The 15800-nt window shown below is 35.2% G+C and overlaps 1 protein-coding gene across 4 annotated transcripts in view; it reads right to left on the reverse strand.

The window, feature by feature from the left end:
* The window catches only part of LRPPRC (leucine rich pentatricopeptide repeat containing), a 168695-nt gene that overhangs the window by 89992 nt on the left and 62903 nt on the right, over positions 1-15800 (reverse strand). For all 4 annotated transcript variants that reach the window (XR_012158261.1, XM_073339084.1, XM_073339083.1 and 1 more), the window contains 3 exons: positions 14801-15008; positions 2771-2895; positions 2004-2110 (listed from right to left, as the gene is read on the reverse strand). Coding sequence is in view for 3 of the 4 variants with exons in the window: in XM_073339084.1 (XP_073195185.1) it covers positions 2004-2110; positions 2771-2895; positions 14801-15008 (440 nt within the window). In the remaining variant the exon portion in view is untranslated. The remainder of the gene's footprint in view (positions 1-2003; positions 2111-2770; positions 2896-14800; positions 15009-15800) is intronic.

Below are 15800 nucleotides of genomic sequence, written 5' to 3' on the forward strand. Positions count from 1 at the left end.
GGGCCCTGGGTTGCAAGTTTTTCAAAGCCATTACTGTATATATGTCTGCAAAGTGTCTAACACACATCTGGGCTCTCTAAGTAACACAACACCACTAGGCTGACGTAGTGATCTCCACTGGGCAATAATAGCTTGAGGCATTATATTCTCTTTGCTCATCACTTTCTCAATTCCCAAGGCAATGGCATTCTATGGTAATTTTCAGTTTCAGTCAACGTTTTTAGAGAGGGAACACTAAATAGCCCTGATTATCTATTTCATTACGAAAAGAGAGGTTTAGAATTTACCTTTGTTACTATATACAAAATGAGGAGTAGTTCAGTAGTTATTGAAAAACTTTCATTTAGAAGAAACGTAACCCACATATACAAAAGGACCAAATCAGACTTTGAAAAGGTTACACAAGACTTGGAAATCCTAACCCAATGAGCATAAAAAGACAAGCAAGACAGCCAGATGTCCATCTGATCTTTTGATAACAGCATCGGGGTTTATGCCAGAATCTCTGACTCTTGCTGGTTTTAACATTTCACGGTCAATCACCCCAAAGTTAACTTGCTCATTACTTCTTAATTCTTAAAGAAACAGGAGAGGTAAATTGGCAACAGCTAATTTATACAGGGAAGTAGGCTTTCAAACCAAATAAAAAAATATTAATTTGTTTACTGTCTGATTAATTTAAAATATGACTAACCTAGTCTCTGAAAAAAAGTCTTTAAGATAAAGAAATTACCATCAGTGCAAAGAAAACTCAAGAGCACGTTTGAAAAAACTGTGAAAGAAAAGTCTATTAAATCCAAAGAAACAGCTAGTAAAAACACAGAAAACTGCAAAATGTCTTATATTTCCTTTAGCATTCACTTCACTTCTAAACATCCCACAACAAGTTTTTTCCTCCTTACACCTTTCTTTTCTCTCGTATTTCAGTCACACTCTTAAAATAAATTCCTCTTCAGCCCTTGACAATAATTGCATTGTATTCTTTTCTGTATTATCACAATAAAGCTATTAAAGCACCAAAAACTCACTACATTTAGGACTACTGCTTTTCTACTGAAGTGCAAAGCATTTTCTAAAAAGTTACAGTTTTGTCCTACCATCAGAGGACTTAAAAAAAAAAAAAAAGAAAAGAAAACCAGTTAACACAATTTTTATGCAAGATTTTTAATGTCTCATGATTCAGATGAGGATTTCTGTTATCTCATGTATTTTTTTCTTCAGGAGATTACCCCAAAGGAGAAAAGGTGTTTCAGAAAAGAAAGTTCAAAGAAAGAAGACAACAAAGTTTCATTTTCTGAAAGCCCCTCCCCTTTACAATGTTAACTGGACAAGTAATGCAGAGTTTAAGCACACACACACACACACACACACACAGAGCGCTAAGAAAAAATATCACAATCTGGGCAGACTCTGCAGCTGCCCTTTTGACTTATCAATTTCAGTAAGCAAAATTTCAATCAAGTCTAGATAAAATATACTAATCCTAAATAGACCAAGTTTGTCACCTACCACTTTCTATAAGCTGCTTACCATGGTTTAAAAAAATTCTAAATTAAATGCCAAACAGTAGCAGACAGCACTTGTTTGGCTGATTAACTTGTAGACAAGCATTACAAATAAATCTGAGTATGGTCTGCAGCAAATTAAATTCCAGTGCTTTTAAGAACAAAGAATTCCTTGGGAAAGAGGATTAGTAACTTTACACCCAGGAATGCCAGTTTAATTTAATTGTTTCACAATCCAAGATTTAATATGCAAATATCATTTTGATATGTAACAGTGAATTTGATAAAGTAAGAAAACAACTTCAGAAGAGAGAGTCTGGTTGCATATTGAACTGTAATTATACATAATTAAGAAGCTGGCCGAGTTCTTCCCCCCCGCCCTTCATTATTTATTAACATGAATCAGAACAAGACTAATTAAAGGTTAAAAATTTTAAATGTATTCTAATTAAGAGTCTAAATAGTCGCATGATTAGAGTATTGTAGTTAAAATCCCACCTCAATGATCTTCTTGGCCTCTTTGTATTTTCCTGTATTCAGGAAGGCAAAGAAGATATCATAGAGCATCGTCATTTCACCTCGTTCTTGACTCACAAAGTCCATGGCTATAGAGAGAAGAAAACTCATTTAATTGTCTGTTTAATAACTGGGAAGCATTTTAAAAACAGATGTCAAAAATAATCAAACAAGTAAGATTCCCCACACCTGGCAAAACACTAAAGTGATGGGGAAATAATTTTCTGGAAAAAGATACTAAGAATGAGGACACAATATTTCAAGATACCTCGCAGCTCAAGGTTAAATGTATTTCAAGTGCTTTTGCTAATCTGCATTATAGTTTATAATAATTAAATTCAACAGCTTTAACAGATCATAAATTGGCATTCTATATTGCTGCAGACTACGAGGACTTAGGATTTCTTAAACATGTTGAGGGAGGGACATATAGAACAAGTTATGGTGTGTCAACACCAATAGACTGACACATATTCCATGATAGCAGCCTTCTGCTGATAGCTAGGGATTTGGTTGTGGAAACATTAGGTTCCTTCGTACCTAAAGTAAGCTTCATTTTTTTTAATTCGCAAAAAGGACACCTAGATGCTGCTGAAAGCTTTAAAGTTATGCACATATACTCTACGCATCCTTCCACTGTTTGCACAGCCTGATGTACAGATAGCAAAAAACTAAACTAAACTAAACCACCACCTCCATAAAGAAGCCAAAATAACCCAACATGCAATATTTGACTATATCCAACTAACCTTTCTGCAGGAGATCAGTATTTCCTTGTTCTATTAGCCTGCACAAGATGTCATGGAGCCTAGGGATCTTGCCATACTTTTTACAACAGTCAATGGTAGCTTCCAGTGCAGCAGGTACATCATCCCTTATGAAAAAAGGGGATACAATTTAAGTTAAAACGACATAAACAGCCTATAAGCAAAGTCTGCACAAGAACAGTACAGTATGGCTTAGGGTTTCATCTAAAATTCATGTAATCGCATAAGGATTTTTACATAGACTCCTTAATAACAGGCCATTAAGAAATTTGTCCATTCAGAAAATTTTACACATCCCAGAGTCAGTTTGCATTTTAAATTTATATTAGGACTGTCAAATAATCGCAGTTAACTCATGCAATTAACTCAAAAAGTTAATCGTGATTAATCGCACTGTTAAACAATAGAAAACCAATTGAAATTTATTAAATATTTTGGATATTTTCTAATTTTTCAAACATATTGATTTTAATTACAACACAGAATATGAAGTGCACAGTACTCACTTTATATTTATTTTTGATTACAAGTATTTGCACTGTAAAACACAAAAGAAATAGTATTTTTCAATTCACCTAATACAAGTACTGTAATGCAATCTCTTTATCATGAAAGTTGAACTTACAAATGTAAAATTGACTAAAAACCTGCATTCAAAAATAAAACGTAAAATTTTAGAGCCTGCAAGTCCACTCAGTCCTACTTCTTCTTCAGCCAATCGCTCAAACAAGTTTGTTTACATTTGCAGGAGATAATGCTGCCCCCTTCTTATTTACAACGTCGCCTGAAAGTGAGAACAGGTGTTCTCGTGGCACTATTGTAGCCGAAGTCGCAAGATATTTACATGCCAGATGCGCTAAAGATTCACATGTCCATTCATGCTTCAACCACCATTTGAGAAGATATGCATTCATGCTGATGACAGGTTCTGCTCGATAACAATCCAAAGTAGTTTCATTATCTGAGTCAGATACCACCAGCAGAAGGTTGATTTTCTTTTTTGGTGGTTCGGGTTCTGTAGTTTCCACATCAGAGTGTTGCTCTTTTAAGACTTCTGAAAGAAAGCGCAACACCTCATCCCTCAGATTTTGGAAGGCACTTCAGATTCTTAAACCTTGGGTTGAGTGCTGTAGTTATCTTTAGAAATCTCACATTGGTACCTTCTTTGCGTTTTGTCAAATCTGCAGTGAAAGTGTTCTTAAAATGAACAATGTGCTGGGTCATCATCTGAGACTGCTATAACAGGAAATATATGGCAGAATGCGGGTAAAACAGAGCAGGGGACATACAATTCTGCCCCAAGGAGTTCAGTCAGAAATTTTATTAACGCTTATTTTTTAAATGAGTGTCATCGGCATGGAAGCATGTCTCTAGAATGGTGGCCGAAGAATGAAGGGGCATACGAATGTTTAGCATATCTGGCACATAAATACCTTGCAATGCCAACTACAAAAGTGCCATGCAAATGCCTGTTCTCCCTTCCTGGTGACACTGTAAATAAGAAGCGGGCAGCATTATCTCCTGCAAATTGACACGTTTCAGAGTAGCAGCCGTGTTAGTCTATATCCGCAAAAAGAACAGGAGTACTTTTGGCACCTTAGAGACTAACAAATTTATTACAGCATAAGCTTTTGTGGGCTACAGCCCACTTCATTGGATGCACAGAATGGAACATATAGTAAGAAGATAGATATATATACACATACAGATAAGTTGGAAGTTGCCATACAAACTGTGAGAGGCTAATTAGTCAAGATGAGCTATTATCAGCAGGAGAAAAAACTTTTGTAGTGATAATCAAGATGGCGCATTTAGAGAGCTGACAAGAAGGTGTGAGGATACTTAACTTAGGGAAATAGATTTAAATTGTAACCAAATTTGTTTGAGCGATTGGCTGAAGTAGGACTCAGTGGACTTGTAGGCTCTAAAGTTTTACATTGTTTTATTTTTGAATGCAGGCCGTTTTTGTCAATAATTCTACATTTGTAAGTTCAACTTTCATGACAAAGATTGCACTACAGTACTTGTATTAGGTGAATTGAAAAATACTATTTCTTTTGTTTTTTTACAGGCAAATATTTGTAATCAAAAATAAAGTGAGCACTGTACACTTTGTATTCTGTGTTGTAACTGAAATCAATATATTTGAAAATGTAGAAAACATCAAGAAGTATTTAAATAAATGGTATTCTATTACTGTTTAACAGTGTGATTAATTGTGCAATTAATCAAGATTAATTTTTTATCGTGCAATTAATCATGATTAATTTTTTTAATCATTTGACAGCCCTAATTTATATTTTAAAAGTAACAGGTACAGAAGTTTGCAAATTAACATATTTAATGGTAGACTGTCCTGTTTTGGAAATACAGACAGTTTCTCCACAGATGGAAAAACATCTAATATCAATCATATGACTAGATCTTCACCTCAGACCTCTTACAAGTAGCAGAACATTTATAATGTTGTGATTGTGAATACTGTTCACTAGGGATTAACGTTCAAAAGTCTGTGTACTCTGCTGAAAGCTGGACTTAATTTTTGCAGCAAAATTCCTGGACACTGCAACTGCAGCACAGTATTGCAGAGGACTGGAAATTCTGTGGCAGTTTCAATTAAGTAAGTTTAATTGTTTCACTGTGTTCCCACAATTTCCATTGCTTCAAATTTCTGCACTAATATTTAAAATGTTACTTTTAAAGTTACAGAGTTAGCAACCCAAAAAGATGAATGGAACACTTCAGACCTCTCAGTTGCATCTCTTGCACATTTGGGTACAAATCACTGCACTGGTTTACACTTTAAAAGTTATCCTCACAATTATGAGGACTAGAAGCCTTTCCTTTTAAATGAAAACTTATATTTTTTAGTATATTTGTCCAAAAAGGACAGATTCCAAGCAGAATCACACTATAGTCATGGACTTATGTATGCAAAGGTTTTGTCTTTATGCTGAACTACATATGCTCTATATGCAATAGTCACAGTAACTTCAAACACCAATATATTTTTTAAAATATACTCAACCAGAAGGAAAGGAGGACTCACGAAAGCTTATGCTCATATAAATTTGTTAGTCTCTAAGGTGCCACAAGTACTCCTTTTCTTTTTGCGGATACAGACTAACATGGCCGCTACTCTGAAATCAACCAGAAGGGAGTTTTAAAATAATTAAGAATTTGTATAGCACTGTAAACGGAAATAGTGTTTTTTAAAAGAGAACACAAACCAAATCAAACAGTCCCTCTCCTAAAGAGCTTACAATAACATACAAAGCATAGGACAACAGCTGAAATATAGCAGAGGGTGTGGAGAAATAAGTGGTTAGAGAGACCAGTGTAGCAAAGTTATATGGAATTCGGAGGTTTAAAGTTTGGAGAGTAGAGAGTAGAGGGTTGGTATGGGAAAAATATGTAAAAATAATCTGTGGAGCAAAAATCAACATTTGTTGTGTGATATTTTGATCCTTTCTATATTTTGAAAGACAACCAGATAAAGGCTGGTGAAAGTGGGTAGGAATAGACGGGTACGAAACATGTATGTTTGAAGCCTGTTTACAATAGGTGGTAAATCCATACTGTACACTTGACACAGTAATAATAATTTTTGAAACAACTTCTATTGAGCACCTCCTCAACAGTATTTCATAAGCGTGAATTGAGGAAATGATGTAGTCATTGAAAGTTAATTCATTTCCAAATTGTTCATATTTTTTTCTCTTACACAAATGTTCATAGATAAGGCCAGAAGGGACCACTGTGATAATCTACTCTGACCTCTTGCCTAACACAGGCCCTACGACTTCCCTGAACTATTTTTTGTTTGAACTTCAGAATCTCTTTTAGAAAAACATCCTATCTTGATTTTGAAATTTCCTGGGATGGAGAATCCACCATATCATTTGGTAAAGTTGTTCCAAAGGTCAGTTACTCTCACTGTTAAAAAATGTACACTTGATTTCTAGTCTGAATTTGTCTAGTTTCAACTTCCAGCCACTGGATCTTGTTATACCTTAGTCTGATAGGGTAAAGACGCTTCTAATTTCAAATTTCTGTTCCCCATGTAGATACATGTGATCAAGCTTCCCCTTAACCTTCTCTTTCAAAAGAGAACTCAAGGAGATCAGTCTACTTTTTCCACTATATGGGATGATTTCCAGTCCTTTAATCATTATCGTGGCTCTTCTCTGAACCCCCTCCAATTTATCAACATCCTTCTTGAAACAGTGAACACCAGTACTGGACACAATATTTCAGTAGTGGTCACACCAGTCTCAAATACATAGGTAACAACCTCTTCAGCTCCTACTTGAGACTTCCCTGATTATGCATCCAAGGATTGCATTAGCCCTTTTGGCCACAGCATAGCACAGGAAGTTCACATGCAGTTGATTATCCATTCAACCCCAAACTTTTTTCTGAGTTACTGCTCCCCAGGATAGAGTCCCCCATCCTGTAAATACAACCTGTATTCTTTGTTTCTAGATGTATAACTTCACATTTGGCTGTATTAAAATGTATAGTTTTATTCTGTCCATCTTACTAATTGATCCAGATTGCTCTGCATCAGTGACTTGTCCTCTTCATTATTTACCCCCTCTCAATATTTGTAAAGTCTGCAGACTTTATCAGTGATAATTTTATGTTGTCCTCCAGGTCAATGATAAATGTTAAATCACATAGGGCCAAAATCCAACTTCTGTGGAATCGCATTAGAAACATATCTGCTCAGTAATTATTCCCTGTGTAAAATTACATGTTGAGACCTATCAGTTAGCCAGTTTTTAATCCATTTAACATGTGCCATGTTAGTTTTGTATCATTCTAGTTTCTTAATCAAGATTTTACATTGCCCTTGATTTTATTACTATTTCATATATATTAAGATTTTAAAATGTAAAATATAAAAGCAGAAGAAATGTTAATGTTATAATATTACTGACACTGTGAAAATGAGCCTAACTTGACAGATCTCTACCTTATCCCCTTACTAAGCCCTGTTTACAGTGCATCTTCTGGCACCCCACAGAGTCATTTGAATTTTTGTCATTTGGGGTGAAGACTAAATTACAGGTTAATTTCAAAACTGTAAGTAGATGTTGCAGACTAGATTACTGTCATACAAGAGAAATACTATGGATGAAATATAGATGGATATAAAGCTTCATATAATCACATAATTCTTCTGCTTTAGATGCAAGTTCAGTTTAACACCTTTAAAATCAGTTTTTATTGAAAACTGCTCTCAAATTCTTGTGAGGCACAACAGCATTTACACAAACAAATTAAAGTTTTCAGTTGTAAATTCAGCTCAGACTGATTCTTAAACTGCCATAGTATTGTCTCAGCTGTATACCCACAGCGTTGAAGTGACTGCTTTAGGTCAAAGCTATCAATAAATAAATGAATGAACTAGAATGTCAATCAAACAGACACATTAATAGTTTTTGGTCTCTAAATGTATGATTCTGAAGATATTTACACTGTGTGTGCAGAATAAAAAAATCCAATAAAAAGATAATGGAAATAACATACGTGTTATGGTGTTTGCTGCTCGTACAACATACAAAATGTTTCCATAATCAGGCCCCCAAAATAAATTTAATCTCAATAATGAGACTGGTACATTATAACCTGGCTTAACAGACCATCACCTTAAAGTGATAAAAATCCTCTACATTTGTCTCAAATTTCCTCAGAGCCACATTGGTGGGGAGTTTTTGTTTTATAAGGCTGCCCAACCACAACTTACTGTACGACAACATTTATAAGGTGAATGCATAGGGCTGGTTGCCAAATGATTATAAAATGCAAAATAAAGGAAAACAAAACAGCTCCAGAATACACGTTTATAATACAAACAGAACTTAACACTATTGGAATTGCAAAAACTAAACCTGGGAGGCTTAAATGACTTTGTGCTTGGGTTACTACAATTTGCAGAATAAATCATAGCACCTTTTAATTGTTATATAAAATGCAGTTGTTTAAAGATGATTTTTTTTTTTTGGTGGGTACTGGCAAGTATTTTTGTGAGAAGAGAGTTGTTAATAATTCAGTAGAAAAAAACCCCACTGACAAAACAAGAACTCACAACACAGCCTTAATATTTAATTTATTTTTAAGTTTATGTTAATGTTTTGAATGCACATTTTGCTACATCTTACAACAGTTTTGCACTTTAATTGAACTGTATGAATATTATTTTTTATCAGTTACATTTAGAACAAAATGTGTGTGCAAATAACCAGACAGGTCCAAGTTAATGTCTGAAAATCTTATTGGACACAATCTTCTTATACAATTTATATATTCATCAATATCCATATTTACATCTCAAAGGTTCATATAATGGATAAAGTGCCTGATCCCAAACACGTTTTAGTTAGTGTGTCCAGTGATGCAGCATTCACAACCTGGCTAGCAAACTTGTGTGTCCATGGGGTCATCAATGCAAGGTAGGGGTCTAAGTTTTTAAATATAAATTCACATGATCTATGGATCATGGAAAAGAACGAGAGTTTTATTTTTATGGGTGAACTACTATTAAAATTTTACTTCTTTTTATTGGTATTGACAAATGCCATTTATGCTTCTTTTTAAAGGGCAAACTCCTATTTCTCTTTTAAGAAACACTTCACATAAGCAGTTTCGATATTACTTCTCACTGCAATCTCTTCATTTAAAAAAAGGAGGTATGCTATCATAACCTAAATGACAGAAGCAGCCTAAGGCATAAGCGTATTATGTTTGACCCCCTCATAAATACAAGACAGCTCTAACTCAGCACTGCACTGCAATTTAGACAGTTCTATTTGTAATAATCTGAGGCAAGTTATTTTTGCTTGGGGCCCTTGTGAATTCTTATATACTGTGGCCCCAATCCTGCAAAAACACCCATGTGGGTAATTTCACTTATACATGTAATTCCACTCAACTAAGAAAGACTACTTCCATAAATAAAGTTACTGACAAGAACAAGTGTTTGCAGGATCAGGCTCTGTAACAAGACACTATCTAATTCTTCTCTCATACCTATTTCAAATTATATAAACCATTCCCCTCTTGCTTCAAGATGAAGCTCTAAACCTAACCCTTTTACTTGTAATAAACAACTTTCCAAACCAGAGAGCTTGCTTGATAAAAAGACTCCAAATATTGATTTTAATTGGAATGAAGTGCTACAACGTTATGCATAAAGCTTTAGTGAAGTGGCAATTTACCTAAGGGGTTTACTGATTGAAAAGCTCTCAAACCTGAAATCACCAGAGAAGGAGAAAGAAAAAAGGGACTCTGGAAGAAAAAAAAAGAAAAGAAAAAAAGAAAACTCTTAAAACAAATCCCTCTCTGCAAATCTGAAGCAGATGTTAGCATGGAGGCAAATCAATTCAGTAAGGTACAATCAGCTTTACAAAAATTATTCTGTTAAGAAAACGGGCTCTTGAAAGAACTTAATGTTTTTTTCTGTTCATCAGCTACAGCGAGGAATCTTCAAGGAGACTGGTGTTGCAATTACAACTAATCCTCCCCAAAAAATTAACTGTGTTGAAGGCTTTGTAATTTCCCTAGGTACAATTTAGCTGTCACTTACTTTAAAATTTACTCAAACATGCGTTCCGAACAGCACTAACTTCACATGTCAAGTGCTTTCCAGCCAATTGAGTCTAAACTGGAAGTCGGTGTTAAACAACTGAATGATTAGACAAGATAGCTCATTTCCCTGCTCTTTTGTTCAGAATAAAATGCCACATTTACATTATCAGGCTCAACAGGATTTTCTGACAGAGGGAGAAAAAACCCTAGTGAACACTGTCCGTATTAAGCACATGAAGCCTGTCATTTACCAATCATCCTTCAAAAAGCAATAGCCATGAATGTAACTTAATTACGACCCAATGATCCTTGACGAAAAATCATCTTATCACTGTCCTGTCCCCCTAGGGCAAATGAACCACTTTTGTCCTCTGGCACTGATGATGCTAAATTCCTAATTGCAATAATGGAGTAAAAGAGCCAAACCTCCTTAATTTCCTTGCAGCACTTAAGAGTTTTAAACTGGGAGGAATAATACAGAACTAATATAAATACTTGGAATAAAGATGTTGAAAATTAGAAAAAACTGTCATCAATTAAAGATAAGCAATATTTAAAAATATTACTTATTTTTAAAAATAATGAGTTAAAAGGTCATTAAACGTATCGCATTTACAAAGGAATCATCCCTAGCACACAAAACCGCACATGTACTTAAGTCTATGAAACCTAGACAAGAACTATGGACAAACAGAGGATTCAGATTGCATCAACACACCTGCTATATGAGACACCAATGAAATGCATGTGTGTTCACACAGACTGCAGAACAAATTAACCCACAGGGCCCTTTAATGGACAGCATGAATTAAAACTGCTATTTTGATCATTTTTAAACAAATACAATCCAGTTATACCTTCTGGATATTTTCAAATGACTCTACCAATTAAACAGGTTGTGTTCACTGATCTCTGCTGACAAAACAGTTACATATTTTGCCTTCATAGTTTAGATTTAATGCACATTTTATATTTAGCTACCTGGAAATTTTCTTAGCAAATGTGATAAGGGTTTTAAGTATGTATTTGTCCATGATGTATAAATTAACTAGCAGTATATTTTTCTTTAAATCTGGGAAGATAAAATATAAATTGAGATCTGAAATAATTCCATTTTTAGAGAAACTTTATAAATCAAATGAAACTAAGTTTCTACCTTACACAACATTCACATTTATATTTTAAAGATTTGCTTGTGCAACTATCTAGTAAGAGTAAAATCAGCAGCTGTGGTAGAGGTTTATTTCCCCTCCTGTAAATAGAGATTATCAAAGCACTGTATAGCACAGATGCAGATTAGCTTCACAAACCTCTATATAGTTTTGTAAATCTGTTCGTGTTTGAATAGGTTTCCCTTGACAGTTGATAGAGGAGAGCAAAGAATAACCCCCAAAAATTACCCTCTAAATCCTCAAGGATTTTCATATTATACAGGTAACACACACACTGTCACAACATTAACCTCTCCCCATTATCAGCAATTGGAAGAATCAGTTCAAAAGTAAGACAAGTTTTGAGCCCAATCTTCAAGCTTATTATATTCCTATGGAAGATTTTGACAGATTGCTCAATATTAAAAACATCCAAAGTCAATATCCTGATTAGGATATTTTGCCATACCATTAAAAGAAGAATGATCTTGAATGAGGGATTGAAGATCAGATATGTAGGCTTTTTTGCAATTTTTCCTGGCGAATTTACATTTCTTAAGTTAATACAATGCTCACACCAAGAATAAAGCTAATACCTTTTAAGATCACTTAAAAGGATTTTTACTTTAAATTGAGATAATTGCTTTATCTTGGGGAAAACAAAACCATCTTTATTATTTAAGTTAAATTTATTTCTATGATAATCTATTTCTGAACTAGTTAGTAAAATTTCCTCCCTGTCTACTCATAAAAGGGCTCGGGTGGGGTGGTATTAAAAATGGGTTTTCTGGCTATGCCAAAAGAAGGACAGGAGACATTTGACATGGGTTTAATCAGGCCGCAACTTTATTATTAGATATCTGGGACTACCCAGCAGACAACAATGTACAGTGCAGGTAATCCTATATTTATTCTGTAATTACCTGCGGGGCTTCTACCAGCTCCCTCTCACAAATCCACTGCTGGGAACTTACCGTCCACCCCCCCCACACACCCCCCCCGGTAGGAGGGTTAAGGTGGGCTGTAAGAATGGGGGGTGGGGCTCCCTGCCGTTCCAATCATATAAGAGTCCCCAACCACCCCACATTCGTCCATTTAATGAACGCCTCTCTTTTACTTCACCAGATTTTGTTAAGAAAATATTTTATTGGGAACTGTCACCTTAAAAAGTGTTAAGAATGTGAAAACTCTGAAGATCTTTCCTATCTTGCATGCTCTCTGTAGGAGAAACAAGTCTCTGAAAATGATTTGGAAAATGTAAAAGTTTAGTTGTCAGTCCAAAAAGACTGGTAAGGCAAGAGTAAGCATTTTAAAACTATGATTGTTGAAGTCTTCCATAACAATCACAGGGGTTTCCTTTCCCTCCTACCAATGTCAGGAATAATAATTTTTTTTTTTAAATGGCACCAGCAGAGCCAGTTCCATGGAACATTAGAAAATCCTGCAGCTCATCTGACTGGCTTGCCGAACTTCTGAAGTGACAAAACTGTACCAGACACTTAACTTCAGCAGTTCAGCACCTGCATGTGTGCTACCACGGAGCTATGTAGCATGACAAGTAGCAAATCACTTGGGGGCGGAACCACAGTGATGAGCAAATGTTATAGCGGACATGTATAATCATACCCATTGTAACACTATGTTCAGTTCAATCATAACTTTCCAAAATTTTTATAACCTTCCAGGAAGAAATTTCTCAGGCTTGATCACATCCTGAAGGTGAACTTTTTTCAAAGTCTGAGCAGAAACTGTTCCTTCCTTTTTAAGAAGAAACGTCAGGATGGGGTAACAAGGCTTTTCCTATCGTAATAAGGGAAGAAACTCTGTCTTGTAACCTTCCTCAGAGGAGCAGGGAAGGAGCTAACTCTTGCAGACATTTTAAGTTATTTGGGATAGTGTGTTCCAATGCTTTCTAGCCAAATATTTCCACATTATGGAAAGTCTCACTTTCTCTCTCTTTAAAAATAAGCTAATGATGACAATTTTTAAAATATACAAAATAATAAAATTAAATATTACAAAACCATACACGTATGTACGAGGTTATAGAGACAGATTTTTTCCCATATGAGAGCAAACACTGAGTTTTTTAATGGTAGTTAATATAACAACAATTGGATGTTCCAGTGTTAGCAAGCATATATTCCTGAAAGCTGACTGACTGTTCAATAGATGGCACTATGAAAACATCAGTAATATTTTATATAGGGTTTATTTAAAAAGAAACAAAAGAACATATTTAATATAAATAAGTGACCAAATTGGAAGAGACTGTTGAAGAATTGAGACAGAGTCCAAAATGGATAGAAGCAGGGGTCCTGGAATAATTTGTATAGGGGGAGTGCTGAGAACCACTGAACCAAACCATAAACCCTGTATTTGATGGAACTACTTCAAGCCAGGGAGTGCTGCTGCACCCCCAGCACCAATGGATAGAAGAGAAGCACTGAAAACTTGAAATAGATTGAACACTGAAGACTGTGTGTTGGAGGGGTGTGGGGACCTAATTCTTGACACTCCTGTGACAAAGACCAATTATATACAGTTCAAATGTGGAATTTTCCTCAAGTAATTGTGTCTCATATTAAGAGGACCATGCAAGGAAATATGCCACATAGTATATGAAAATTATTTCCTGCCGGAACAAATGCATGGAGTTCATTCTCTTGTTGAATTATACTACAGGTACAAACGGAAAAGTAATGGGAAATATTTGGACTGGAGTACCCAGACTATACGGTGATACTTTGGGAGTAGTATCAGATTTCTTATCTTTTCACTTAATTACTTAGTGCACAAGGAAACCTAACTTCCTACATAAGTGTTATTGAGATGTGCAGTTACAATGAAATATATACATCTTTTGGGTGGGGAACACATACTTCTTATCTCAATAACTTAGGAATGTATGTAGCATACGATGACCCTATATCCCTTATTCAAACACAATTGCAAGGCTTAAAATCTGAAACAACCAATTTGTGAGCAAATTTTGATTGTGTTAAATTTGTCCATGTGACATAATCATAGCTCTCATGTAGGCACCATGAAATAAAATATAATTAACAAAAAATAACCTATTGGTCTGTTTTTCAGTGTTCCATCTAAAACAGTCTCACAAAAAGTTTTACTTTAATACACTACATCTGTGTGTGTGTGTGTGTGTGTGTGTGTGTGTGTGTGTGTGTGTGTGTAATAAATAAATCATGTAATATGAACAAATATTAGATCATACTCTACCTTTAATCCCAAGCCTCAGAAAACTTACTTTTCAAGGTGAACAGTAATCAGAGGGGAACAGAGGTTAGCAGAAGGCTTTGCTAAGCCCAGCATCAGAATGGACTCATGTAATCGATTCACCATTTCAGCTTCACCTCGCATGGCTGCAGCATTAAGGATGTGGAAAAAGGATGTGACTGTTGTATCTTTGATAGGAATATCTCTCTCTTTCATCTCCTTTAGAATGTTAATAGCATCTACAATGAAACAACACAAAAGACCCTTAGGTAATTTCATGTAGGGAAAACAAACTGCTATTAAAACAGCATTTCAAACCCAGCAGGAATGTAAATTCTGGTGTATAATGCCGATTTCAAGTTAATTACTACTTGCATTTCTAAACGAGACTACAATTATAAATCCACAATAGCATGGCTTTATCATTCACGGCAACTTTGACTACAAATTATAGATAGGAACTGTGTGCCCACTTTGCACCACATAACCCTGTACAGTCTGCCCTATAGCTGCAAGATCCCACCAAATGGATGCTTTTATCGTTCAGTGCTAACATCTGCTAAATCACACCATTGTTTCTTTAGCAGATGGCTTGTCACGAGGCCAGATAATAAAGATGTGTTTACACTGAATATACAGCCAGACTAATGGTCTGATACCGATAGGGCCTGTTTGCTGTGTCGATACTAATTAGCCAAGGAGAGCCAATGAAAGCTTTCTAACAGACTGCATGTTAAAACATTAGGTTCATTAAGCTTCATTAGGAAGGCAGAAACAAACATTTTGGTATATGGAATAAGTGCATTTTTATAATGTTCGTAATTATTGCACAGGCAAAATGTTTTGACCACTTTACATAAAAGCAATAAAGCTGCCTAATCTTTTAAAAGAGCTTTGCAGATCACAAATGTACCACAGAAAATAATGCTACTCAGAAAATGTAGCCATACTTCTTCACTGTAGAGGTGACGAGGATCTAATTTAATGTCACCTGGAAGGGGGCAGGGTTTTGAATATAATTCTAATAAGTG

The sequence above is a fragment of the Lepidochelys kempii genome, chromosome 3 (genome assembly GCF_965140265.1).
Source record: "Lepidochelys kempii isolate rLepKem1 chromosome 3, rLepKem1.hap2, whole genome shotgun sequence".
NCBI lineage: Eukaryota > Metazoa > Chordata > Testudines > Cheloniidae > Lepidochelys > Lepidochelys kempii.